At 47.3% G+C, this 27,303-nt stretch overlaps 9 protein-coding genes across 9 annotated transcripts; 6 read left to right on the forward strand and 3 right to left on the reverse strand.

Annotated features, from left to right (window-relative positions):
* Nucleotides 1-254: 254 nt before the first annotated feature.
* Nucleotides 255-1,851, reverse strand: BDV27DRAFT_147252 (uncharacterized protein; the record flags this gene model as incomplete). The annotated part of the gene is made up of 5 exons (XM_032070710.1): nt 255-556; nt 627-1,077; nt 1,307-1,459; nt 1,522-1,692; nt 1,765-1,851. 5 exons carry the CDS (start codon nt 1,849-1,851, stop codon nt 255-257), a joined length of 1,164 nt encoding a protein of 387 aa, XP_031925229.1.
* Nucleotides 1,852-2,744: 893 nt separating this feature from the next.
* On the forward strand, nt 2,745-4,175 carry BDV27DRAFT_166412 (SNG1 family protein). The gene has a single exon (XM_032074182.1). The coding sequence runs from the start codon at nt 2,942-2,944 to the stop codon at nt 4,163-4,165; it is 1,224 nt and encodes a 407-aa protein (XP_031925230.1). The 5' UTR covers nt 2,745-2,941; the 3' UTR covers nt 4,166-4,175.
* A 475-nt stretch (nt 4,176-4,650) lies between these two features.
* On the reverse strand, nt 4,651-6,439 carry BDV27DRAFT_132009 (glutamate dehydrogenase). The gene is made up of 2 exons (XM_032067769.1): nt 6,221-6,439; nt 4,651-6,141 (listed from the first exon to the last, which is right to left on the reverse strand). The coding sequence occupies exons 1-2, from the start codon at nt 6,264-6,266 to the stop codon at nt 4,811-4,813; spliced, it is 1,377 nt and encodes a 458-aa protein (XP_031925231.1). The 5' UTR covers nt 6,267-6,439; the 3' UTR covers nt 4,651-4,810.
* A 452-nt stretch (nt 6,440-6,891) lies between these two features.
* BDV27DRAFT_132010 (uncharacterized protein) lies at nt 6,892-7,892 on the forward strand. The gene has a single exon (XM_032067770.1). The coding sequence runs from the start codon at nt 6,968-6,970 to the stop codon at nt 7,235-7,237; it is 270 nt and encodes an 89-aa protein (XP_031925232.1). The 5' UTR covers nt 6,892-6,967; the 3' UTR covers nt 7,238-7,892.
* Nucleotides 7,893-8,042: 150 nt separating this feature from the next.
* Nucleotides 8,043-9,905, reverse strand: BDV27DRAFT_132011 (uncharacterized protein). Its single transcript, XM_032067771.1, has 2 exons — nt 8,343-9,905; nt 8,043-8,220 (listed from the first exon to the last, which is right to left on the reverse strand). The coding sequence occupies exon 1, from the start codon at nt 9,576-9,578 to the stop codon at nt 8,577-8,579; it is 1,002 nt and encodes a 333-aa protein (XP_031925233.1). The 5' UTR covers nt 9,579-9,905; the 3' UTR covers nt 8,043-8,220; nt 8,343-8,576.
* A 343-nt stretch (nt 9,906-10,248) lies between these two features.
* BDV27DRAFT_22200 (alpha/beta hydrolase) lies at nt 10,249-11,529 on the forward strand. Its single transcript, XM_032076052.1, has one exon. The coding sequence runs from the start codon at nt 10,369-10,371 to the stop codon at nt 11,287-11,289; it is 921 nt and encodes a 306-aa protein (XP_031925234.1). The 5' UTR covers nt 10,249-10,368; the 3' UTR covers nt 11,290-11,529.
* A 5,788-nt stretch (nt 11,530-17,317) lies between these two features.
* On the forward strand, nt 17,318-19,190 carry BDV27DRAFT_132021 (uncharacterized protein). The gene is made up of 2 exons (XM_032067773.1): nt 17,318-17,661; nt 18,194-19,190. Coding segments are annotated over exons 1-2 (711 nt in total). The 5' UTR covers nt 17,318-17,659; the 3' UTR covers nt 18,903-19,190.
* A 1,978-nt stretch (nt 19,191-21,168) lies between these two features.
* Nucleotides 21,169-21,906, forward strand: BDV27DRAFT_132025 (uncharacterized protein). The gene has a single exon (XM_032067774.1). It carries the CDS (start codon nt 21,281-21,283, stop codon nt 21,542-21,544), a length of 264 nt encoding a protein of 87 aa, XP_031925236.1. The 5' UTR covers nt 21,169-21,280; the 3' UTR covers nt 21,545-21,906.
* Nucleotides 21,907-22,311: 405 nt separating this feature from the next.
* nut1 (putative RNA polymerase II mediator complex subunit Nut1) lies at nt 22,312-25,734 on the forward strand (the record flags this gene model as incomplete). The annotated part of the gene is made up of 6 exons (XM_032074183.1): nt 22,312-23,039; nt 23,102-23,349; nt 23,400-23,462; nt 23,524-24,024; nt 24,075-24,606; nt 24,653-25,734. The coding sequence occupies exons 1-6, from the start codon at nt 22,424-22,426 to the stop codon at nt 25,732-25,734; spliced, it is 3,042 nt and encodes a 1,013-aa protein (XP_031925237.1). The 5' UTR covers nt 22,312-22,423.
* Between the last annotated feature and the right edge of the window lie 1,569 nt (nt 25,735-27,303).

Raw genomic sequence — 27,303 nt, forward strand, 5'->3', positions numbered from 1 at the left:
AGTAACGTGACTGATGAAGAACGCTTCTAGCAAATGATTCCTACTACGGAGTATAGTAGGCAGCATTACAAGACATCTATTTATCTAACTTCAATTGTTGTATTACTTCCTCTCTTCTTGCTTCCTTATCAATCATACAAGTATCCCTGGCACAATGTCTCTAATCATAGTCAAAATGTAACAGCTTTACTGTCACATATACTTCCATATAGTAGTAAGCTCAAAAGTTCTTGTAGAAACGCGGGCCGTTCTGTCTATATCTGGGCTTCCTGTACCAGTTTATGTGCATCCCCAATTGGATCTGACGGCCAAGTGAAGGCGAACATATCCTTAGGGACCTCCGCATCGGCCACGTAGGTGCGGAGCTCTTCCAGCATCTCCGCCCGTCGTTCATCGTGCGTTTTGGACATCATCATCACGGTCACCGCGTGCTTATACCGGATCTTGTTGTACAATTCAAGGCGCTGCGGGATCTGCCCTATGGCCATGTCCTCTGTCATAACTCCACCAAGTGCCGCCGCATCTTCAAATGCTTGAGCAGCGCCTTGTCCTTGGTCTGCGGTGCACCCAATCAGCAAACAAGGTGAAACAAATGGAAAGAGAATACAGGATGGTAAGAGACATACGAGGTAACATGGGATGCGCCGCATCGCCGATTAGAGCCAACTTGCCTCTCACAAACGTGGGAGCTGGACTGCGCGAAGCCAGGCTCCACAGCTTCAGGTCCTCCGCGAGACGACACATCTCCTGAAGCTCTTCGCCAAAGTCCTGATAGGTTTCAATCAGCTGACTCAAGCTGCCCCCATCAAGCCACGATGAATCTCTGGCGTTCGTCTCTTTTCTGGCAGGGTGAATGCCCGCCACGTTCAGCAACTGGCCACCCCGACAGGGATAAACCACGATGCGTCGGTCATGCGCTACGAAGGCATGCACTCCGTCGATGCCCGTCTTTTCCATAAGCGCGGCAGTTAATGGATTGGCCTGTATCCTTTCCATGGGCACCAAGAAACGAAAGCAGTTTTGACCGGTGCTCTGGCGTCCTTTGTTTTCCCCGACGATGGCCTGAACGGTGCGGGACTGGCAGCGTTGGATGACTTGAGTAAATATACAGCTAGGCTATGTGAAACATGATGCTTAAAGGACAACTTACGTGAATACCGTCAGCCCCTACAACTAGGTCAGCGACATATGTCGTACCATCTTCGAGGACTACTTCGCCGGCCTCTGCATCCTGTGAGCAGAAAATGTGAGATCAGTGAGCGCCTCCTAGTAAAATCAGGACCATAACGGGTGCACGATGACGTACCACCGATAATACACGCGAAGAGAGGCGGATGTTGATTTTGCGGCCATTAACCTCATTGGTGGCTGTGGCGCGCAGGGCATTATGCAGGTCAACTCGATGGGTCAACAACCATTCATCCATCGTATTCAGGGCCATCTGGCGCTCTTTTGTCACCTGGCTTTCCTGTTAATCCACAGATATGCCGGCGAAGAACGAACACACCAGCAGCAACTCACAATTGGGGTCCACATAAGATTCCCTGAGGCATCCCACACTTGTAACTTGTTGCAGTGGACGGGATGTAAACTTTCCAAATCACATCCCCAGGCCTTCAAAATTCGGGTGGCATTGGGCGCCACATGGATGGCAGCGCCGACTTCGTTCAGAAAACCCGACTGCTCAATAACCTACGGGCAGGATCAGCCAACCTCACTTTTCAGGACAGCATAGGGTACACAGCAAGATAAGGATCATCAGACCTGGACCTGATGGCCTGCACGGCTCAACGAAATTGCAGCACCCAGGCCGGCGAGACCGGCACCAACAACGACTACCTTTATGGGCATGTTGATTGCGGCGTGGACTATGCGAGGAATCAAAACTTAAAAGAGCACAATCAAAGGACCAGGAGAAGGGAGGTGTGAATAGATGGATTCAACTCTAAGCTGAGAGAATAATCTCGAGAACCTGGGCATCTTATAAACGAACCTCAGGCGCATTTTATATTCTTTCAGAAGCGATAAGGACTAGGTATAGAGCATGAAATTCTTCTCCACTACGATCGATGGGTAGTGATCATCATCTCAGGGTGGGGTTTCTCGTTTGGACTATTGCGTTGTATTGCCCATGACCCAATCTTCCAAGCATATGGCCATACACGTTATAATTGAAAGGTATTAACAGGTCAGGGGGACATATATATTACTCTAGCCTATGCCCTGATACTTCGTTATTGTCTCAGCTAACTGAAAATATGAATACAATAGATGAAATGAACAAAAAAAAAAGCCTTGAAACTGCTTGGTTTTAACCGCAGATTCTTGTCTTCTCTGAGAAAAATAGATGGTCATCATATTCAGTAACAAATGAACTCGATACGATACACTTCCGACTCCTTGCTGGAAGTCGGATTACCGGCAGCGAACGGGACCTCTTTCTTGATATTTTGGGTGTGTTTGGTGTCCGATTATCTAACACTGTCCGCTTAAGTTAACTAACTAACTATTAGTTAGTTAACTAATTTGTTCCGATTAGCTAATCGGACATGGAGGTTGCCCTAAGAAGTATCATCCCCAGTTGCTTAAACACAATGGGTCCAATGGCAATCATGGCCTGGGCTCATGCTAAGGGTGAAAGGAAAAAAACTATCAAGACGCAAAATTAGAGGATAAGCTACAGCCTCAGTGAATCTATTCGCTCGGATTTCGGACATCGGACTATCGATGGCAAATCCATGGGCTATATTAGGGGGAAATTCCCTATGGATTCCCCTGGTCCTACTCGGTATTTTCCTTTCATTTTTCTTCTCAGAGATCAATCTCATTGTATCTGAAGAAGTCAATTGTGACTTTCTCAAGAACCCTCGCTTCTGTTGGACTGGAAAACCCATACCGTCATCAACCATACTGGCAACATCCCAATCCTTCAGCTAGCGACATGCAGCTGCCAAAACCATTTCTCGGTGCGCTTGGAGGAGCGTTTATTTCTCTCCAGCTGCTGTTTCTCGCGAACATGTGCTATCTGTATGGTACCGCCTATCATGACTCGATTCGATTCAGTACTATGAAGCTTTTGTTTGTGGATTATGATCAGGACGTGATAGGCCAGTCCGTCATGACAGCATACGACCAAATGAAAGGCCCATCATTTCCGACCGTCCAGCGACATTCCCTAATCGAATACCCCACGGAGCAGGATGTGCGAAATGCCGTTTGCAGAGGTCATTACTGGGGTGCCATATATTCCAAAGCAAATGCTTCCTCCCGCCTAGCCATGGCACTGTCTTCCTCAGAAGCCGCTAGGGTGTACAATAACTCTCAGGCCCTGACTTATATCTGGAATGGGGCTAAATACTCCGCCTATGCCCAAAGCGTGTATTCGATGCTGGCTCAGCTCGTCCAGGGCACCGCCAGCGTTTATGATCAAATGAATGGGACTACGATATTATCAACCACCATTGTTTCCGACCCATACATCGCCAAAACTGTGCTTGACCCTATCTCAAGCTCTTCAATTGACCTCCAGCCTATGGCTCAAGGAGTCCGATTCTACTATAATACTGTCTCTATGGTCATGCCCATCCTGCAACAATTCTTTTTTCTCATGGCGCTCAACGGTATCTCCGCGCAGCTTAAGATCTTCTCCAGCCTCTCGCTAAAGCAGAATATCGCCCTCCGGCTGATTATCTCCATTTGTTATACCTTCATTGCCTCCCTCTGTATGAGTGGCTACATCTGGGCATTCCGGGAGGATTGGAACGCCACGTCCGATCAATTTGGGTTGACATGGATGGCAATTTGGCTAGTCATGCACTTAAACTTCCTGATCATCGACGCTGCCACAGCATTCATTCCGATGCAGTTCATGTCCTTCTTCATGTTAACCTGGATCATCCTCAATGTCTCAAGTAGTATCGGCCCTTTTGAGCTCTCCCCAGGGTTCTACCGCTTGGGCTATGTTTTTCCTGCCCACGAGCTCTATGAAATCCTGCTTCAGATTTGGACCGATGGCTGTAACCCGCACTTGTACAGAGCCCTCCCCATTCTATTGTCTGAGTGGGTTGTTGCTCTCGGCCTTTCTCTTCTTGGAATGAGAAAGCGCACCAAGCCAGCAGCCCCTGTCCAGGCGATGAGCCAAACAGTGAAGGAGGATATGGCCTGATTGATGGTCGTTCTTCTTTTCCTTTATTCTTCTCTTGTTTTCATTCCCCCGTTCCAGTCCATTGCTATAGAAAAGATATGTAGTTATGCCTTTGTTTGTGTCCAGTTTAGGACGGATACAGATGCATCCTAGTTGCCCTAATCGAATCTTGTGCATTTGCTAGCTTAATGTACGAAATGCGTTGTCCTCTATATATATGCAATACTCATACATACATCAACAAAATTTCTAATCCTGTTTGATTGAGATTTGGAAGTGTCCAGTAAATCGAGAGTACTTCGGTTAATGAAAGATTCCTTTATACAAGAGTATAAGGTGCAGGTTTCTACCATCTCCAGTCTCAGGCTGCTTTATAGGGTACTACTAAGTAATTCTGATACTTTCATACGAGGATTGGAAGGACAAGTTTTGAGTTTAATAATATTTTATTCATGAATCATGATTATGTGCAAGGCATCAAACCATGTCTAAAATCATAAGAGATTAAAAAAAAAAAAAGGCAAGCAAGAACACCGGCGCCTCTATCAACCAACCGCGCTTAAACAGGCAAAAGGACCAAAAAAAAGGATCATCATCATAAACAAGAGGTATCAATGGGAGCGTGAATCAAAGGAGCTGACTTAAGGAAAAACATTCGCAGAATGTTTACCACCAGTCACCCTGGTCCTTCATGGCAGCAGCAACCTTGGTGAAGCCAGCAATGTTGCTACCGGTGACGAGGGAAGGAAGGACGCCCTCAGAAGGAGTAGCGTACTCGATAGCAGTCTCGAGACCGTTCTTGAAGCAGTCCTCCATGATACCCTTGAGGCGAGCATCGACCTCCTCGGAGGTCCAGTTGATGCGAGCGGAGTTCTGGGCCATCTCGAGACCGGAGACGGCGACACCACCGGCGTTGGCGGCCTTACCAGGGGCGTACCAGATGGCGGCAGCACCCTTGTTGGCCTCACGGTGGGCCTCGAAGATGTCGATGGCATCCTGGGTGGAGCCCATGTTGGAACCTTCGGCGATGAACTTGCAGCCAGCGTCAATGAGAGCCTGGGCTTCCTCGCCAGAGACTTCGTTCTGGGTAGCGGAGGGAAGAGCGACGTCGACCTTGCCGACGTGGGTCCAGGGACGGGCACCGGGGATGTACTTGAACTTGGTGGCGAAGGCCTCAGTGTTGGCAATCTCGGAGATCTGCTTGCGGTCGACCTTGATCTGGGCGATGGTGTTGATCTCCTCAGGGGTGAAGCTGCCCTCACCGTTGACGATCAGGGAACCCTTGCTGTCGGAGAGGGAGACGACGGAACCGCCAAGCTCGATGACCTTAAGAGCGGCGTACTGGGCGACGTTACCGGAACCAGAGATGGCGACGCGCTTGCCAGTGAAAGACTCCTTGCCGTCGGTAGCGTGCTTGATCATGTGCTCAACGTAGTAGACAACACCATAGCCAGTGGCCTCGGGACGGATCAGAGAACCACCCCAGCTGCCACCCTTACCGGTGAGAACACCCTCCCACTGGTTGCGGATCTTGCGGTACTGGCCGAAGAGGAAACCGACCTCACGGCCGGTGACACCGATGTCACCAGCGGGGACGTCAGTGTCGGCACCGATGTGCTTGCAGAGCTCGGTCATGAAGGAAACACAGAAGCGGCGGATTTCGTTGTCGGACTTGCCCTTGGGGTCGAAGTCGGAACCACCCTTACCACCACCCATGTTCAGGCCGGTCAGAGCATTCTTGAAGATCTGCTCGAAACCCAAGAACTTAAGGATAGAAAGGTTGACGGAGGGGTGGAAACGAAGACCACCCTTGTAGGGACCGAGAGCGGAGTTGAACTGGACACGGAAACCACGGTTCACCTGGACCTGGTGGTTGTCATCCTCCCAGACGACGCGGAACTGGATGACACGCTCGGGGACGGAGACAACGGCGAGAGCCTTGCGGTACTCAGGGTTCTTCTGGAAGAGAGTGGAGTTCTCCAGGGTAGAGGCAAGCTCTGGAAAATTTTTGTTAGACACAATCCGACAAAGATCTTATCAATAGATCAAGGAAGGATAGTTTTCAAGAATACATACCCTTGTAGGCCTGCTCGAACTCGGGCTCAATGGGAAGGTTGGACATCTTGAATTTGCTTTGGGTCTCTTTTGAGAAAATATGTGAAGGTGAGAGTGAGGGGCTTATCAGATATCGATAAGAAGCCGGTGGCAAAGTGTCAATTGACCGGAGTCAAGACGAGTTAAGGATATTTAAAAGGATAAGAGAGAGAGAGAGAGAGAGAGAGAGAGAGAGAGAGATGTCTGGAGCAGTGAAGGAAAAAAGAAGAGATTGAGGCGAGAGATGAAGGGAATTTATGTCCGGGCAAATGTCAGCGGAGGGCGGCGAGCACTGAGCCGGAGTCGGACGAGAAAGAGGGTGGGAATGGCCGACGGGGGAGGACAGTAGGAGTGGAGGTGGGCCATTCGAGTCGATGATTCGTTGAATGAATTAAGGTAGGGGACTAGGCGGCTAAGCGGAAGGCCGGCACCACAGCGCTGGTTAACGTCCGAACTTCGGGTGTGTTATTCGATACTTTAAGGTCATCATAATCTGCCCGTTATCTATCGGCGGAAACCCGCCCCCCGCCAGTCCGCTTTTGGTTCCGGGAAATCCTCGTGGCTCGAAATTTCTTAGATGATTCTTTTATGGAACGATATCAGGAGGAGAGTCGGGCATCAATACCATGTAGTATACTCAGAATACGTCTCTTTCTATCCCCTAGGGCCATTAACACCTGGAGTCCTCATGGTTGAATCTCAATTGGGTACATTGTACGGAATACTGTTATGTTCATTGCCAAGACCGGCGAATCCTCCAGTCCCGATCCAAAGTGCCGGCTCACGTGTGTCCCGCTAATCCTCATTCGACCGGCGTCCCTGGGGCCCCACAGGCTCCTCCCTCGAATCTCTTATCTGATCATTTTACTCACTACCTTATCAGTGAATACTAACCGGTTGCAGTATCTGACCACATTCACTTCCTCCCCCCTCAACGCTCAGACCAATCGGTCGGGGGTGCATGGACTACAAACCGATCCCTCCTCTCTGATATGTTAAAAAGATTCCTCCGAAAAAAGGATGAATAAGTATTTCCTCTCGCTAAAGGCGGGACGTGCTACACCGTACGCTCCAATTTAGTTTAACGTGGGATGAGGGTCATGCGACCCCCCGATCCTGTCCAACAAAGACGGGGTTCACTCACGGTAAAGGGAGATTATCTGTCTACGGAATAATTTGAAAGCGGGTTTGTTGTGTTGTGTTGTGTTGTTAACTTAACAAGTGTCCTGCTTTGCCCGACTGCACTTCTCTCGGCACGGAGCGCGGCCCTCCGCCTCCATACCGGATACGGAAATCCGAGTCGGGTTGGACCAATACAACTTCAAGGTTACAACGTCGGCCGATTCAAATAGAAGGCCACTTTGCGAGTTAGCCAAATCCCACGGGACAATTGTTAATTGTTAATCAAAGTGTTGGGCCAGGATATCCTGGAAGCGCATCGTTTATATGAGAACTACGGTGCAGTATCTGGGTATGATTCTGCCCACAAGCTACACTCTGTATAGAATGGACTCGGTCGAAGACTCAGTTCGAACAGCATGTTGACATTTCCCTGTTCTTTGTCTGAAACAACCATCTGTACACCGAAAATGTCTTCAGATGCAGAGAGCATCGTGTTTAGTTCTAATGCGGAGTAATTGGCGGGGTGAGCCCGAGCCCGTCCTGACTCGATGATTCATGAGTCGTTGAGTATACGTCTCCCTCGCATATCATATTCAGTAATATCATTACCTCATGTCCACCCCAGGCTTGATAAGACACTAGCGCGTCGTACATACTTTCAACCCCGGGGCCGACTCAAAGTCTCAAACCAAGTCAAACGAGGCTGTGTACCCACACCTGCCATCTTAGTGGAAGATCGTCAGCCAAGCTCTCGGCTAATGCATCTCAATTATGGTTTGGGGAGCGATCAGGAATGCTGAATCCACGAATAGATTTGCCGGCAATAGATGATTATGCGAAGTCTATCCGTCATAAATAAGGTCTGATAACCACTCTGATAACCGCTCCGATAACGGCGTCCTTTTCCACACCCCCCCCCTCTCATTGATATCTGTCCTGTTGTGAACAACACTACGTATGCATTTGATGACTTTATACCTAGCCAAGAAGAATTTATGTGTGACCATCTCAGCACAGTGACACAAATCGCCTCACTACGCTGTCGGACATTTTTTATTGGTCGCTTTCACATTGCTTGTTACCAGAATTTTGGTATGAAGCCTTTGTTTTCTCTTTAAACACAAATTCGTTCTTTAATCCCCTAGTGACTACCTACCTATATCGCAACAACTTTGTACAAAAAGCGAGAACCGGTTGAATGGACAACAACACAAACTTATTCGTCCTTTAACTTAAGTAATTCCAAAGTTTTTGTCCAAAGCTTTGCTTCACCATCCGGGTTGTACGCCCACGTAGCATAGCCTGGCCCGTGTCGCTTGGTCGGGTCAGCAGGTGATGCGATTTGACAGTTATCCAGATATTTTCCTCCGGTGCCTTCCAGCTCCCTCGCCACGGCACCCCAGACGCTGGTCGCGGCTCCCTGTTCAGGACTCTTCCAGTACTTCTTGAGCCAGTCATCAGCATCCCACGCGGATTTCTGTTCATCCGAAACATGGCGAAGGAGCTCAGTGGCGATCGCACCAGGGTGCAGACTAAAGGCATGAAGACCCTTTGAGCCATAGCGTCTCTCGATTTCATTAGCTGTCCAGATGTTTGCTGTCTTGCTTTGACCATAAGCTTTCCACGGTTCATATTCACCTTCAAAAGTGATGTTATCGAAATGAACCGATGAAACCCTGTGGGCGCTGGAAGCTACCACGACCACTCGGGACTGGAAACTAGAGGTTGAGGAAGAGAGCAACAGCGGCTTGAGCAGGTAGAAGAGCAGGAAATGAGCCAGATGATTTGTGCCAAACTGCATTTCGAACCCATCGGCTGTCCGACCTTCGGGGCATGCCATCACGCCGGCATTTTCAATCAGAATGTTCAGAGTACTCTCTATAGATTTGAATTCTTCCGCGCATGCGCGGACGGTTGCCAAGGAATTTAAATCTAAGTGGAGAAGATGGACTCGCGGACTATCGACGATGTTGCCCAATGCGGTCTTGGCCTTTCCTAGGTCCCGGGCTGTCAGGTATAGTGTTGCTCCCGTGTGGAAGAGGGCCTTGGCGGTCTCGATACCGAGCCCGGATGAACAGCCTGTGATCATGATCACCTTGTCGGTGAGATCATTTACTCGGTTCTCGTCCTGGACAATTTGTAATGCGGTAGGTCGTGCATCGCCAGGTCCCCCGAGGGACTTGTGGGCTTTGGCATATATTGATTCTGTAGAGGACATTCTCGAATATATATATTCTGGAATTGAGTTCAAGTGTTTGCTAGGTTGCGTTAACTAGCAGAAGCTGAATTGGCCATATATCCTAGCAACACCAGCTAAATTTATATGGCAATGCTTTTCTTCTAGACCATTCACTAAGACTCAAGTTATACTGACTAAAATTCTATCATCCCTTATTCACAAGCTATTTACGATAAAGCCGATGGTTACTCTGCCAAATGTGGAGCTCTCGGGAATACAGCTTATACACCTATAAGCAGTCCGTCGGCAACAAACATCATCTGATTATGAACCCTTCTTAACTCCATAATGTCCTCTCCTAGTAATCACTTCGAATATACCCTATGTCCGCTCAAACTCCGGAGAGAGTGTAATTCCTCATCAGGAGATAATCACAGCCTTTAATTCCTTCGGCCGACGGCATGCCGATCATCTCAAAATTTCGGCCGAAGACAGGACGCTAAATCGGATTACACTCTATTCCTAGGACCAAACGAGCCAATGACAAGGGCCAGCAACCCCTGAGAATAATTCCGTCTCCCGAAATAGTTTAAGTTCCGCCGAAGTATTTCGGACTTTGGATACGTCATGATTATAGCTGTTACGTTTCATCGTTCATGTGGTTCGACCTGAACGAAGTTTTATAAATACCCCTATACACAGTGTACGAAGGGACTCTCCTTCAACAGCAGCTTTATCATTACAGATCTTATTTCAATCTGAACTTCTTTCCCGGAGACTAATTCCAAATCAAGTCTATCCGATTTCCAATCGCCGATCTCCCAACAACATGTCATCCCCGACGGAGGTCCTTTTCCCATCCTTCCACCTGAAGATTTGCGGTGAACTCCACGCACCAGTAGATGGTTCCCCAGACCGCAAAGGCGCCGCCGTGGTAGTCAGCCACCCGATGACCGGTGTGAAAGAGCAAACCTCAACCGACTACGCCAAAGCCCTGGCTAAGGCCGGCTTCTACGCCCTCACCTTCGACGCCGGCTACCAAGGCGAAAGCACCGGCGAGCCCCGAGGCCTCGAAGACCCCCACCAGCGCGTTGAAGACATCAAGGCAGCCGTCAGCTACCTGACAACACTAAAGGATCAGGTGGACGCATCGCGGATCGGAGTGCTGGGCATCTGCGCCTCGGGCGGCTACACTTCGTACGCCGCTCAGTCTGACTCTCGCATCCGTGCTCTGGCCACTGTCAGCGCTGCTTGCGTCGGTCGCATGACACGCAACGGAGGCGTGCATGAACACAACAAGGAGAATGCCGAGGCTATCACCGGTGCCCTTCAGTATGCCGGCCAGTGGCGGACCAACGTCGCCAGCGGTGCTCCCAGCGAGGCCCCCGCCATGTTCGATGCGACGAATGTGCCGGACGATGCGGATCCATTCTTCAAGGACGCTGCTGCGTACTATGGAACGGACAGGGGGAAACATGAGCGCTCGACTCAGAAAGTGCCCCCCGTCAGCTACGATCTTATGATTCCCTATGACTCGTTCAACTTCCAGCACCTCATCTCTCCCAGACCGCTATTGATGATCGCCGGTAGTGAGGCGCAGACGCTTCACTACAGTAGGACGGCAGTGGAGATTGCGAAGGAGCCCAAGGAATTGTTCGTTGTGAAGGGCAAAAACCATTTCGACATCTATGATGATCTGAATGAGTCTGGTCCTAAGCTGGTTGATTTCTTTGGAAAGAACCTTCAATAGACTTACCAACTGAGATGATTACGCGTGTGAATGATGCATATGGTTCAATTAACTTGTATATAGTTAACTAAGAAATAAAAAGGTTAGACTGCATCGCAATACGATTAATAACATGAAATAGGTGACGCCAGAAAGAAACCATGTACCCTTTTCTTTTGAAGCTCAGACATTCAAGAAGTACACCGAAACCAGCATAGGGGTGATTTGGAGTCCTGGTCAGTGATCACAGTGCATCGGCTGCCATACCTACAGTGTTGCTGCAGATTAGGACGGCGATGATCGAGTAAAGCATGTCTTGGGCGAAAGCAGTGTGCCTTAGACCCTCAACAACATACCCCCCGGCTGGTGCAAGGGCATTGGAAGTATTTTAGGGAGAAAACAAATGTATTTCCACTTGGAACCTTTGAATGCCTAAGGTAACGATTGCGGACACGGTAAAGTAACGAGGCATTAAAGCCGAACACGTTTTAATGAGGAAGGTTATATACGAGAAAAATCCACCAACAGCCTACCTGTACAGCCTTGGTAACAGCAGATCCCTAGCTTCAGCATGCCCCGAGACTCTCCCGCACTCTCGACAGCCCCATCGCGACGACACGGATGTGCCGTATCCGTATCGGATTTGCCGCACCAAAGGGGTAGACCTTGATTCTGAAGTTCAGAAATTGGCAGGATCCATGGGTTCTGATTGATTGGATGCCTACAGAATTCCCCATAGGTTTCAGCGCGCAGTGATAGCCCTTGCATATTGCGGTAGGGCCATCACAGAGACCCGCGACGCTACCCGTATGCAAGCGGCGAGCCATTTGAAGGTACCGTCAGTTAAAATCAAACTTTGGGGGTTCTATAACTCTGGTGGGACTATTGTCATGTGGCGCACTTTCGGCCGAAGGGAGGGTCGGCCTGAGGACTGATCAGTGAGGCTGCTGAGTTTAGGCACCCATCTTGATGCTTTATTTGGTGGTGGGGAAGGGGACAATGATAGGTAATTCTTCTCCATAATGAAAAGGAAAAAGGAGAAAAGAAAAGAAGAGAAAAACAGGTTGAAATGCGGGTGGGATTATCACCAGTCTCTCGGAGTTGAGATTCATACTGGGTTATACTTTTGTCTGACATTTCTTTTGAAGGAATAGTTGGGCTGCGTGACTACAATTGGATATGACAGACATTCGACGCCAAGATATGTGAACAAGATCACCATCACTGATCTGCAGATTTCCACATGGTCTGGATAAATAGGTCTTGGTGGCCAAGGATCTCAAAGAGAGTGGGTCTTCGAATGACCTCCTGACACGGAAATATTCTTGGGGCCCATGGCTTAAACCGCTCACTGTCGATACGATCTACCAGGAATCGATGTCCCCAGCTCAGAATAAGGTGGGAATTACAAGTTCTATTGTTGTTGTTTTAATCAGTCCTCCGCTGAGAATAACAGAGATGCAGCAAGAGGATGAGAAAGAACCAACGATCCTCAGGGCCTAGTAGTGTCAATGACGATATAAGTTAGTAGGTCAGTAACGTGCCGCCGCCCTCTTCACGGTGTTTCAGAAGAAACACACGTCGCCGAAACACATGGTTAGGACAATTTTTCCCTGAAAAAACAAAAAAAAAAGAAAAAAAGAAAGGAAATGGAAATGGAAAGGGAGAGAAGCCCGGGAAGGGAACTGTTCTTCAAAGGCCGAGGCCGGGATTCAAACTACGGAGTAGACTAATGATAGCCTTGCCAATGCTGGCTAGTCTACGGAGTACTAAAAATGTATCCACACTGTCGTTGACATAACTATAATTCAAGGAAAAGAACGAGAGACATTCCCCATTGCAAGGACATGATACCGTCGTGGAGATGTGTGTGTGTGTGACCTAAAAGAGATGATCAGATATGGACTATTGAGTTGACACCTCCTATTCCTTGCCCTATACCGGCTGGATTCGGCCAGGAAGTAAGACCTCATGGCCATTTTGGAATAAGCCATATGCCCAATCATCCGGATAATGTTAAGCGCATCCCGAGTTCTCCACTTGGACTTTACTTAGTGCTCACTCATTTGGTATTCCTTGCTTTGAGTTCCGTATAGGATCTTGGTCTCCTGATACCCAATCGCAACCCTTACCACGGTTATTCACTGACATTCTCATAAGGCTCCGCTTGCACTGTACTTGTTCCTAATTGAGGTCCCTGCATTAGCAGTGGAGCCATGTTCGGGTGAGAAAATAAGACGTCATTGAAGCTACCCCACAGCTCAAGTCGAGAAAGTCGACCGGTATATTGATTCGGGAACAGTATGTTCTTTGGACAAAGCAAAGCAGGATTCTGTATCAGAAATTGTTTCACCGCCTGAAGACGCCCACAGTCTTCACTATCCAGGTAAAAAGATGCGAGGCATTTGCATTCTGAAAGGAATACTGGAGAGGTCCGTCCGAGACAAGGAGACAACAAAGGGAGCAGGCATTGACCTACAAACTGTTTATTCTTTACCAAAATAGGCTCTGTGGCAATTTGTGGCTAATGCACTCTAGTGGCAATGGTGGCTGGGGGGAGGCGGCATGCTCTATGCACACTCTCACGTATACGCTGTACGTACATCTACCACGCCACAGTGGCAAAATCTGTGAGGCTGAGCGCAGATCGCTGTGGCTTCCGCGGCATCCGAAGATTGGACACAAGGAGGGTGTGTTTATACCGACTCAATATTGAGTGCTCACATAGTTTAGAACTAGCACCTTGCTTAATCGCACTATACCTTGTGATATCTTCATAGTTAGGCATCAACTTATCGATTGGCCCACTGGCCTATAGGAGGTGTGTATGTATACTAGTATACAGATCGTCTTTGTATGTATCAGCATGTAATTTTGCAATTAGCAGATAATAACTTAGTTATAGCTCGATCTATCTATCGAAATCAATATGGTGTCTACCTAGTTGAACAACCTATAATCAGAGGCCGCCTTATCCCTCACCTTTAAAGGAGAATAGTCCCGTCTGTACTAGTAGTGTGGCGAACTTCACCCAGTACCCCTTACGACTGTCAGTCCATCAATTAAGCTAGAAAGAGTAGTACGCATGGGTCTCGTAAACGTGCATTTGCACCTTATGTGAGTGAATTCCTGGAAATGCCTTCGGGATCATCCCTCGGCGTTAAGTCATTAAGATGTGCCGCTCTTATCCTGCATATGATGGGGCTGTAGGACTTGGCGTTTATAGCGCGAAGCACTGGTCCATTGGTCTTATACTTGACCTAGTATCCTTGTGCTGAGATTATTTCTCCAGATAGATCAACGACTACATTACTTGTGAAAATGTGGTTAGAAACAGAATAAAGAGCGAGATTAAAAAAAAAAAATAAATAAATAAAAAAATTGGAGACAGTTGACTTCATTCCAGTGATGAACTGGCACAGCTAACGGTGATCTCGCATACTACAGCACACCGCTATGCAGTATAGCCACTGCATCAACGTAAGTTTTAAACTATAGACCTCAACCACTCATGATATTTGGTCTCGAAGATGTTGTTGGGAAATTGTTGTCAGTCGAATCGTCCATTAATATCAAGACACAACAGTCCCTACGGAGATCAACCTAAGGGGCCATGGCCGAGGGTGCAGAACACGGGCGGGATACATCATTTATGTCTGCATCACATTCCACAACCACCATTGTATCTATCAGATTCTGCCAGGGGTGATGTATTCCCTATTTGCGTCAAAAATATGCCGTCTCAACAGCACGTCACGGTAGTGGAAACTCGCTTGTTGTTGCTCACCGCTCATCCTTCCATTCTCTACAACATCACTGGATGTATACAATGCATGGCTATGCAGTGATGGTGCCAATTCACGTCAGCTTCTGGCTCGAGTGGAGTGTCTGGAGCGAACCCTTGTTTTTCTGGGTCACCATTGCTTTTTCTAGGGACGTATCTGCTTGCGTGATCTACGATGACTGGACAGGAGATAGTAATGACTGGGAGGTGAAACTAGCTAGATATCAACTGTGACACCATCCATGCTATCCAGCAACAGCATTTGCATACTAGTACTAATGCAGTAGACACCTGATATTGCAAGGTGTGGATCTGACGAAGGCCCAAAATCTCCCGTCTGCATCAACGATGTGGCAAATCCCCTGGACCCCAGCCGTTCAGCCGATATCATATGCAAAGTTTTGATTAAGAACTGAGTTTAATAAAAAGAAATAAAGAACGAGACAAAAAAACCCTTTTTGACATCATTTCAGCTTCTTACCTAATATCATAAGCATTTTGGTGTCGGGAAACTTGCGGCTGAATGATAGGAACAATTACCTAAGTTTTCTTCCTCACGTTACATTACAATACCGATTAGGTACGTACCAATAGAGCGTGCCTACGAATTACCTCAATGTATGACTTTATTTCGTACATACATGCCTGCAGTGCATAACGTAAGATTCAGTGAAGTCAGGGTTGCTACTGAGTCTACTTGTGATATTCGACTTTGCATCTTTATTGTGAGTCAACTGAGTCATAGCTTACACTACTACTTAAACAATCACCAGCATACCCAATACTGCTATATTGTCGTAGCTGTCTAGCGTCACCTGAACCCTGAGGGCAGAGGAATAAGCTAGACTTACAGATGCAGATGCGAGCGTCACCAGTTGAAGTAACATCCTGCCCAACTACGAGCCTATCCCTAGGGAAATTTAGAGATAATTACCCAGGTACAGCCCGGAATACTGTGTGACAACCCTAAAGTAAAAATAGCAATGAAAAAGAAAAAGCATTGGTTCGTAATGGCTCTCCCTTTTCCCCTTTACTAGTTTCGTACGAGAGGACATGTACAGTATATACATCCATACACGGAAGACGATCCTAAGGCAGGGTCTGATGGTCGTTGCATGTAGACCCTGTACCATATCCTGTACAACCCCATAGCTCTGTTGCTAGCAGCATAAACTATAAAGTGGCTGTTACACAACATCGGTCTATATAAATAAGTACAAAGCATTGACCTCAACTACTAGTAGACCAAGGTGGTGAGAGGTACTAGGAAGAGTAGGAGGTATGTCACCGTATTGTCACAATCGCGAGGAGACAATTATTGATGTAAATTGCAACCATGGTACAGGATGGGGTTCACTACTAGGGAAGAAAGATTTCTGCAGTTAGTCTGGAGTGGATCTGATTCGGCGATCGTGTATCTCAGGCTTGATGGGAAGTCCGTCCCCTCTTTTTTTTTTTTTTTTTTTTTCCCTTCTTCCTATTGATGTTAAGGGTTGACTCCGTAAGTAGGTCATCCCGCTTTTAATTCTCGTAAAGCGTCAGACCGATCTGCAGTTTAAACTAAACTAGACATACGTAAGATGAAAAATGAAAACAAACATACATAGAAAGTGATATTGTCCATTTAATTCATGTAATTTAAATCTTGAATCATAGGATGGTTATGAGGATCAAAGGAAAGTTCAGAACAAACAATATAGATTTCTTTCCTAACCCAGCTCTAAGCCACAACTCTCTAAGTATGGGAGGTATGCAGCTGCACGGATATCTCGAATCTAGGCGTATGGCCCTATGATCCATTTTCCCGGATCCACTACCCAAGAAGAGGACACGCGATGACCATGGCTTTTGTCTTTTTCTTTTTTCTTCTTTTTCGCCATCCGCTAAGGGACGGGGTAAGTACCCTCCCTTTCCTGCATCGATCTGTATTGTAGCCTATTTTCATCTTTGTGTTCTTATTTTTTCCTTTTTCGTTTCTTACCAGGTGTATTTTTCAATTTTATTTCCCTATCTCTTTTCCTCCTTCCCTCTTTATTTTTTTTTTTTTCGTTTCGAATCTTGTCTAATAGTTTCTCGAAGGAAATTTTCAAGTAAAAGAATAAAATTGAAAAATGAAAAAGTTTCTATTCGCTTTCATTATTGATTACATTGCATCGTTAACCTATTGATTATAATGATAATAATTTAACCCTCGAACTAAATAAGGTACCCCAACCGACGGAAAATGTCCCGGACAGACCAGATCTGGTGGGATGATGATTATTGGCAGTTACTTTATTACTGCACAATTAGCACTATTGGCTATTAAAAAATCACAAAAAAATAACCCAAGATCCAGAAAATTTATTTATATTTTTATTCGTTCCCAATCTATAGTCTGCCAACCGTTTCCAAACTCTCCAATTTCTTCTAAGAACCTGCCAACGTCTCCCAAGAGTTACTCCATCGGGCAGACCCGTTCTTGTTAGTCGCACCGAAATAATATACTACAAATCCACTTCAGTCCAGCTCCGCAGGCTGTCTCTTTTTTCTTACCCTCTCGGCCGTTTCTTGTCTCCCCTTTTCTCTTGCCTTTCTTCAGCTTTTTCTTTTTTCTCAAAAAAATTGATGTATGTCTCATGCGTCCCGTTTCATATTCTTCTCAAATGGGCCCTTCCTTCTCTAAAGAACTATATCTCCGTTGTCTGCCCGTTGTACTTCTCCCCTCCCCCTCCTCGGTCTGTTCCATTGTCATGAGCCGTGTCTGGCTTGCGCGTATGTAGATGGACCTTGTCTAGCAGATGTCTATGAACGAAGCTCATCCTGGAAGAGGACTGGCGTTTTCTATCAAAAACCTGTTCCAGTCCTCTCCATCTCCGTCCCCGTCTCGACGCAGGGTGTCTGTCTTGCTTCGTCGAGGCAGGAGTGTGTTTTCAAACAAGTAATTTCCCTCTCACCTGTTCCCACACTTGGTCAATTTCAAAATTGCTCTTGTTATCGGAGGAAATTGGCCCTTGCACATTTATATCATAAGTCTTGACCCGCCCCACGTACGAACACACGCGCGCACACACACTCACACACTAAAAGCTAGAGGGGCTAAAAAAGATAGCTTGACATTAAGGGGAAAAAGGATAGGGGCTAAGATTGCGCTTCCAACAGGAACCCTGAAAACCAGTCGAGTCGTTCGTCCGGGACCCAAATGAACTCGTCACCGCAATTCGATCCAACTGCGATGTTTGGACTTACTGGAGCCTCCCCCGGGGTGAACAATGATGGCTTCGATATCTTCCAATGGCACCCCCACTATCAGAATTGCCAGCGTTACTTCCTCGACCATGCACAACATAGTACCACCGTTCAGGCACTTTCAGCATTTCTGAATATCCGTCTCCCTTTTCAACGTCAACCGCACCCCGTGTTCAATTCTTCCACCGATCACACGCCAACGGCTAGTACCACGCCTGCGTCAATTTCCAATTCAAATCCTCCCCCGTCTGTCTCTTTGATCCCGTATATTCGTCGTCTTGTGGCTACGGGAATGGATTTTCCGGGTGTACTACATGGATTCTTTGGCGACGATTGGGGGTCTGGCATTGGATTTCTGCATGAACAAGAGCGTCGTAACTATCTTTTCGCCGCGAAGAGTGGTGGCTGGGCTTGTGTGAAGAAAGACTACGATATCTCTCCTTTAGAGACCATTCCTTTCTTGCGTCCTTTGCAAGGACCGTTGGATTCAGAGATTGAAGCGGCCGAGAGGAGCTGGAGTGAATGGCTTGCGATGGAAGATTGGATGGTTGGACCACGGGCGCCCGACATCCTTCGTGACTCCTCCTCGCAAATGTCGCGACCCCGGAGTTCGCGAGGTTGACTTTGATATGGCCCTTTTTCTTCATATCTATCTTTCCTTCCCTTTTTTTTTTTTGGATATCCAGCGCAGAGCGATACTACGGAGTTCTATGGAATCATCGATATAGCGATTCTTCACATCACGAGATGACGACCATACGACCATAAACTTTGAAGAGCGATAGGCTTCGTGGCCCTCCTGTGTAGGAGAAGGCCGGGACATTGAATGCCATGGGAACAGAATGGTACTGTTCTAGGAAATGCAATAATAAAATTATATATGCATACAAACACCTTCTAATGGTTTTAAGCTTTCTTTTCACTTTATCCTTCCGTTATCTGAAATGGGATACTTTTTCATTCTAATGGTAATGTCCGAATGCCCCTTAATTACGCCAGGGAGACGTGAACTCGCCGCTAGGACGGTCTCTTTCCGTTTTGGGGTGAATTCCGGCTACCTGGTCCTGGGCCATTATGTGGCATGCACTGGTTGCGGGAAATGCACCGAGTGGAAGTCCCCTAGATAGAAGAAATTGGGTAGAACTCAAAAAGGGAAAGACCGTATACAACTTAACCATCCATTAACTACACGGTGGTGGGTTAAAGTTTGTTGATGAGGCCCCACTAGTTTGTGCTGGCCATAAGTGGCAGGTTAAGACTCCGCCGACTTGTTCAATTCCTTGGTTTCTGGTGGGGAAGACATCAATTCGATCGTGTTTCAAGCTCACATAATCATTAGGGTTGGAAAACATGGGACGCAATGTGGTCGAGTCCCGCGTATTGCTTTCGGGGTGTAAATGTGTATGTGGCATAGGATTGAATTGCTGGCTCACGGGTTTTCCTTTCAAAGATCAAAAAGACCTCAATCTTTCTCAACCCTGTTTTCTGGAGAGTTCGACGGTGACCAGAATGTGTTTGTGGCGGGCTGAATGGCGGAGTCTAACAATTAGTCTACGGGCCATTGAGCGTTCGTGGTCGGGGCTCACGGGAGGGATTCCAAACGCCTAGCTTAGTCGGGAGCCTATCTCCAGGTACCCGGGATTTGATCGTTAATGCGGCACTATGGATCGCTTCCTTTTTCAGGGGCCTAGTAGTTAGTACCCCTATCTCAGGAGGCACTCCGGGTGTACTCTCTACAGTCCGACATGCTTAGTCCCAGTACTCGTATACTGTACAATGGACAAATCTATTTAATTTTTGAGACTTTATCATTCGATATGATGAAGTCCCGATTACAAATACGGAGTGACTGTGCCTCCCCACTTGACCCACATGGTCAGTCAAGGACTTTTCGATGTGAATTGAGCTGGCCCGTTGGGTCGATTCTAACGAGTCAGACTTTGCAATCCCACGCTGTTGTTGGCTCCCCTGCATTATGGGAGCGGTATATGTTCGGACCCCGGCCTGGCATCGCTTTCTAGAAATCTAGGTCCATCTTTACATCATAACCTCTGGAGTACTAAGTATATATAGAACACTCCTTTTACCTCCGTACTAGCACCACTACCTGTATGGGGTACTACCTTTGATGAGTTCTAGTTCTGGGCTATGATTTGTCACGGGTGTTTGGTCACTCCTACTTAGATCGACCAATAATTCAGATCGTACGGCAAGTCTCCGATAACTTCACTCTACTCGAGTTGGTTTGATTCGTACTAGAGCCCCCTTTTCCTTCTACTCCTCTTTTTCTCCTCTAGCTATGTATCAGACCACTGTAATTGACGTATGCTGTAGCCTCGGGATACGACGTCGGGGCTTGCAAGTACTCAACGTAGTTTGTTCAGAGCGATCTGTATTATTCTGGATATAGTAGTACTACGGATTACCCCTAGCCCTAATTGGCCAGCGTTGATCAATTCCGACAGGTAACCGCTCCACAAACGGAGCCCTGAGATGGATACAAAATTATGGAGTACATAAGATACTTACATATGAGTCGCATGGTTCGGAGAATTAATTTTCGTTGCGCGTCAACTGACTGATCTATCAGTTGGCCCAACGGCTACTTTATTCCAACATGGCAGTAATACGCGAAGAACCTTAAAGTTTTGGTTTATATGTGAGAGAAAGCCATGAGAAATTTATATGCTACTGCAGGATAACCAGGTGCACCATTAAGCGTTATTTTAGAGGGTATGGTAAATACATAGTGTGTTTTTATCGTCCGAGAACTCGACGTAATACCCGTGATATACCCGTATATTCATGGTACCTATACCTGACACATATTCTGGGTGACCGACCTTAGGACTATACTTTATTTTGAATACTGATCTTGTCTCCAATTTAAACCGCCAACCCTTTAGGAGACATCTGGAGTGCATAATCCATACATTGCCGATTCGGACATAATTGGATACAGAGTCCTCGGCATATCGGCCTTGTTTTTGCCTTAGGATAATGGCCCTACTTCGCTACCAAAAGAAGCCCTTTTACAGTACCTCCATTGCAAAACATTCACCCACTTGCAAACCCGCAAACCCCTGTCGGCAACTACAGGAAATTTTCATTACGTTCCACAACCTGAAGATCGTTCGTTTATCGGGTGGAGAGATCGACAAGGAAATGAGACAGATACACTGTGGACACAAGATCTACTTGCCTTTTTTAGTTCTGAAGACCGCAGTCTCATACCCGGGCTTTCCTTCGTTATGGCTATTTTAGGACGTTCTACTTTCTTCTTTGGCTCCTCCAGGAGGAGCAAGCGGTATACCCTCCGATAATTACCTTTTTGAGCGAAACCGTTGTAGTTGTTTCCATGGTCTGAACGATTTCTCAATCGGCTGTTGTGATTTTGGTATGAACCAGGTTGTGCGATCTCGGCCTTAAGGCGAGGTCTCTACGTGGGGTTCCGGTGAAACGGATATCGGCTGGGTTGCTTTACCTAAGAGGGGCGCTGAATTGGTTCCGATGGTGAAGTTGGATGCTTTGTGGAGGTTTTGTTTTTCGCTTCGTAAGGCTGTATTGGAAGTTGTGTCAATGTAGTATTTTTTTTTGTGTTTTTTTTCTACCGAGGTATAGTACCAAAATAATAACTTAGTGCTCCATAGACCTATCTAGAATCTAGATTGCCAGGAAACAATGGCAGCAGAAGCAAAAGCCTGCAATTGGCTTTGTCTACTGTGGGGTGATGGGCTTCAACTACTGCGAGACAATGCTTGCACCAGATGGTGATCTATAGAGCAAATACTTTGCGGGCCCGACTTGTTCTTGACAGTATGATATCGTCAAAACAAAATAATATGATGTCAAGGGTCTAAAATCATTATTATGGCTGTTTGAAAAGTCTCTACAGCGCGCTTTACCATAACAAGAGAGTAGTCATGTGATTGATTACATAAAATCACGTGGCTCACGCCTTTGACGTCTCCAAACAATGCTCGTGTTTGTTGATGCTTGAAGCTTCAGTATGCGACCTGAGCAAAATGCTTAAGCATTGGCACCAGGACTGTGGAGGTGGAAATATTCATTAGACAGGCGACTCTGTGTGTCTGATATGATCCGCCTGAGGTCTGCGAGGGAAGACGAAAAATTATCGGGAACATGACGTCCTCCGAACAATGGGGGGCATTCCTCCATCAATGTCTCATGCGTCGGATAGATGCCGCCGAGTTCAAGACTCTATCGAAAATACTATTTCGGAGATGCCCTATCGCTGAGGGTACTCTCCTTGACGTATTGCTGGAAATACGCCTGGCAACCGGAATCAAATGGGATCCGCTTCTCCCCCTTTACATAGACTGTCTCTGCAAGATGGGCAAGGTCCAGACCTCCACGGTACTGACTTCACTTTTGAAATACTCATCTATACATGACAAGCCACAATCTCCTGGCTCTGAAACTGTTCAGAACAGGAAGGCCCTAAAGTGCTATACCTTGATGACGGATATCAGAGTTATACAGGATGCTATGCTCTCCGTCTCCACCGGTAGCACTCCAAAGTCACTTGCCGAAGCTGTCAGCATTTTTTCAGCTATTATAGACTGGATTCAGGCCATCGTAGCCTGGCATAATAATCATATAGATCCCAGTCAACAGTCAGGCGGGTTGATGAGCTCCCCAGATGCGGTGTCGTTGTTCGAGTCGCTAGGAATCCTTCTTACAGCTCTGTCCGGGACTGGAAAGGGGATTGAGGTCCTTTCTAGCGACTCCCACGAAGGTAACCCAATTCTTCTTTTGTTGTTCAAGGTGCATGTGAGCGTATGTGCTGACGTCTAGTAGCGCTAAAGGTCAAATTGGGACAGGCTCTTTCAGCATATCTTCCGCTTTGTATGGAAGTTTCGCTTCCGCTTCGCAATAGATTGGACAGCTTACAGAAAGGATTCAATCTGTATGGAGAGCCGCCAAACAAGTCATTGCAGTCTATGATGGACAATGTGAATGTGAATGCACTTCAATTCGAGGCATCTGTTATGGATGGGCCTGTCATAAATTCGAGAGCTGGTCTCTACATATATATAAATGCAATGGTATTTCCCATCACAAGCATCATTGTTTGCTTCCAATGCTGACTCACTAGCTTGTGGGCCGTCCTTTGGTAGACGACAGCATGTTACTCAACTATCTCACTAATCGATATGGGGTAAGTGACGGAATGCGCTATTGCCTTGACTGTTCTAGTTCAATGTATCTAACATCAATAGGGACACTATGACGTGCTGGTTGAAGAGGTTATAACTGCTACATTTGATGTTCTGTCGAACGCTTTGTATCGCAACGAATCTAGTCGAACAATGTTCTTGTTCCGTTCATTCTTGGTAAACAAGCTTCCATCCTTTTTCGCAGCCATGTTGGCAGCATCAATGGTCTCACTGCCAATGGAAATGTGCATCAGCCACGCTCTGAGCCGTCTGGACCCAAATACGTTCCCATCTTTCTCTCAGATGTTCGCAATGCAAGGCAGTACCGTCCTGTCCGAAGTGCGACCGGAGTTCCTATTCTCCTGTGCCTCACATAAATTGATCCCTGAGTCCAGCATTGAGCGCCTGTTAGGTGAAAATCCTATGCAAACGCCCCCTGTTGGGTATAACAAAGACGACCTCGTGTCGCAAATCAATACCAACCAGGAACGTGCAGAGCAATTGGTCAGCGAACTTGAGTCCACAGAAGGCAATGCGGGCGCTATTGTCGCGGCCATCACAGAGGTATGTTTCTCGAACTTGAGTTACTGGACACATAGTTAACACGAGTGCAGGTTATGCATAACCTTTGCAATCAGAAAGAGACAATGACCTTAAAAAGTATTTGCAATTCGCTTTCAAGGCGCCCTCAGGCTCTTGATGTGATTCTCTTATTCCGTAGTACAAAGCAGGTACTGCAACCACTTTGCACTTTGTTGGATTCCTGGCACTGGGACGAGGACCAGGGAGAGAGCCAGCCTGTCTACGATGAATTCGGTAGCATTCTGCTACTTGTATTAACCTTCAAATACCGATATGACCTACGGCCCTATGATCTCGGAATCACGAGCAACGACTCTTTTATTTTGAAATTACTGGATTGCGGACCTTCCAGCCAAAAGTTGGATGATCTGAGCGAGAAGCAAAATAAGAACCTTGGTGCTTGGATTACGGCGCTTTTTATAGCTGAGGGAATCAGCGAAGAGACCATGTCATCCTGCAGCCCGCAAGAGTTCTATCTTCTTGTGACCACCCTATTTAACCAAAGCCTCACGGCGTGTGAAGCGGGGAAACTGGAGTTCGACACTCTGAAGGGGGGGTTTGAATGTAAGGCTTTTATCCATACTCTCTGGGGCAAGGCTAACAGCTATAGATCTGCTTGAGCCTTTCCTGCTCCCGTCACTAGTCGTCGCTCTGACCTGGCTGGGCAACCATATCTGGGAGACCGAGAGTGACCCCACAATTCCGTTGAAGACCTTGCAGTCTCTAGTCAATCCCAGCTCCATATCTGGAGATGCGAGAGAAATCCACAAGACGGTACTGAACATCACCGCACGCTCGCTGGATGAGCAACTCAAGGATATCCGGTCTCGCCATCCGAACCGGGCGGATATTAAACCTATTCTGGATGTGCTTGAACCCTGTCTGTCCTTCCAGCGGACAGGTAGCTGTCACCGGTCAGAGCTCGACAGCTGGACCACTCACTCACCTGGGGGCTTACTTGGTAGTATCCGAAGCACCTTTCAAGGGCTTGTACTTTGGAGCACAAGCCCCGGTGTAAGCATGGCACCACATTCCTACACGCATCGGCAGCTTGTGGCCGGCATCCGAATGCTTGGGTCTACACGCGTACTCACCGCTATTGTCGATGAGTTAAAGATGCAGACCGAAGCAGGCAATGCTGACCTTGCCCTTGATATCGCAGTGACCATGATCTGCGCGTCATTAGCCGAGTCTTTTGCCATAGAACAAAGCAATTACCATCCCGTGGATCCCAACAAGGAACCGCTTCCACGATGCCCGGTACTCACCCTTCGCGATGCACTCAATTTGCAGCATGAAAACGTACCAAAGCTATCGGAGAAGGACCCATTGCGCGCCGAGGTTATTGTACGTCTGCATCGTCGGGTGAATGCCCTAATGACACCGACGTCGCAGATGCCCAACCTGGACATGAGCAATATCATCCAGGATATGCAATTAGGGGTTGAAGATCACGGCCAGATGGATCTCGAGCCAGCAGGCGCCGGGCACGGCGTCGGAGATGATGACGCCGCCAATCTGAACCGCATGCTGGACAACGCGGCAGCCGCAGCCGCAGCCGGGCTAGACAGCGGGATGGGACAGGGGATGGGTGGGGGGCTTGATACGAGCATTGACGATGTCTTGAATGCAGCCGACATGGCAGTTGGGAACCCAGAGTTCCTCGATCTCGACATGGAGGGCATGTTCTGATCAGACTATACTTGGATTCTAAAACTTGGACTGTTATTCATAACAACATCACCTCATACATATATCCCAACAAAGATTCGCTCGAACTTCTAATCCTATCCAAGATAACCCAGTGGCTCTCAGAGCTTGGTATTTGGACCCTGTATCTATCCCACCTATCGTAGTCTTGAAGGACGGCGCTCCGACGGCATCGTATAAGATAGCATCCGTTCGACCCGGAATATCTAGGCCTTGTTAACGTTACCAAGCAATGACTTGGCGGTCTCCTGATCAAAGTTATGCCCGGTGTCTTTGTGGGCACTTTGGCCGGGTACGTCGGCAGGCGCGGCGAGGGCAAGAGTGGAAAGGGAGAGGGCGATGATAGCGGCGAGCTCCATTTTGGATTTATCGTGGTGATTGCGATCAAATTACAAGTGTAGAGACTTGCCGGGATTTGACCATGTAGGAAGGTGACGAGAGTACTACTTATTATACTGTGGTGGCTAGGGAAAAAAAGGAGATATATACCTAGGGTGATCACTGGAATGTGAGGGATTTTGATTTACTGTTTCGTGAAGCAGAGTATTTTGGCGTATACATTCCCTATTCCTGAGGGTAACTTGGTGTCTAGATGGGTTCGTGGTGGATATAACGTATAGTGAGTAAATGTATATATTTTATCTATATAGATTGGATATCCGATTCGATGGATACGTCACAACAGTATAGAAATTGCTCTATCAGTGTCTTGAGTCGGCACTCGAAAACACACGATGCTAATAGTACTTAGTAGTATGATCGCAGATACAGAGTCTGCAAGTAATTCTCATCCTTCCGCGTAGCTGTCAATAATCCATTTGACGCGATCGGGGCCGAAGAATGCTACCTAGGAGTTGTACACCCCCCGCCTCTCGACAGGGTCGGAAGGGCAGGGAAGGAGTTGATTTGTGGGATATTTTTGTCGCTCGGGATCTCAAGGAGACTCGTTGGTTTCTGGACCTTGTCTGAGTGATTGTAGACCCTGCAGAGGTATGCCCTGGAATTGTTTGTTGCATCGGGATCTGTGGGTGGTTACGCATATCATCACCAGCTGAACTGTGTGGTGTTTCTCTAGCGGTTCAATAGTCCCGCGAGCGAGTCTCAAGGGAGTGCAGTAGTACTTCATTTATAATCCAATATGATCGGGTCAAAGTAAGACAATAAGCATAATTGGAGTTGTTAAGAGATGCATAAGCCTCGAGTTGATTGATCGAGATTGAATCTTCAGCTACAGGAGGAGGAGGAGGGCATGTCTGCAATGCATGCTGTAGCTATCCACGAAAAGCCGATGCATAGTACTTCTCTTCGCGCTGCTACCTCTACCAGGGAAAGAATATTCGCATCAGATCCGGAGGGTGGAAAGTACGTACAGGGGTAAAAAAGAAAAGTGCCGAGTGTGATAATGAGGTGCATAACCACATCTCGTTTATTTTAGTATCTGCATCGTTTATCACACCGCACGTGAAGGGTCGCCATAGCCTTTCTTTCTGACCATTATTGGTTGAGCGACCTGGCAAATCGCACCCCAAGACTCTTTTTTTTTTTTTTTTT

Source organism: Aspergillus caelatus (assembly GCF_009193585.1).
Source record: "Aspergillus caelatus strain CBS 763.97 unplaced genomic scaffold BDV27scaffold_151, whole genome shotgun sequence".
NCBI lineage: Eukaryota > Fungi > Ascomycota > Eurotiomycetes > Eurotiales > Aspergillaceae > Aspergillus > Aspergillus caelatus.

Coding starts and splice junctions, on each gene's coding strand:
- BDV27DRAFT_132010 (XM_032067770.1), top strand. CDS start 6,968: ATGTTCATTGCCAAGACCGGCGAATCCTCCAGTCCCGATCCAAAGTGC.
- BDV27DRAFT_132025 (XM_032067774.1), top strand. CDS start 21,281: ATGGCCCTACTTCGCTACCAAAAGAAGCCCTTTTACAGTACCTCCATT.
- BDV27DRAFT_166412 (XM_032074182.1), top strand. CDS start 2,942: ATGCAGCTGCCAAAACCATTTCTCGGTGCGCTTGGAGGAGCGTTTATT.
- BDV27DRAFT_22200 (XM_032076052.1), top strand. CDS start 10,369: ATGTCATCCCCGACGGAGGTCCTTTTCCCATCCTTCCACCTGAAGATT.
- BDV27DRAFT_132009 (XM_032067769.1), bottom strand. CDS start 6,266: ATGTCCAACCTTCCCATTGAGCCCGAGTTCGAGCAGGCCTACAAGG. Junction 6,142..6,220: donor GTTCGAGCAGGCCTACAAGG/GTATGTATTCTT, acceptor AAAATTTTCCAG/AGCTTGCCTCTACCCTGGAG.
- BDV27DRAFT_132011 (XM_032067771.1), bottom strand. CDS start 9,578: ATGTCCTCTACAGAATCAATATATGCCAAAGCCCACAAGTCCCTCGGG.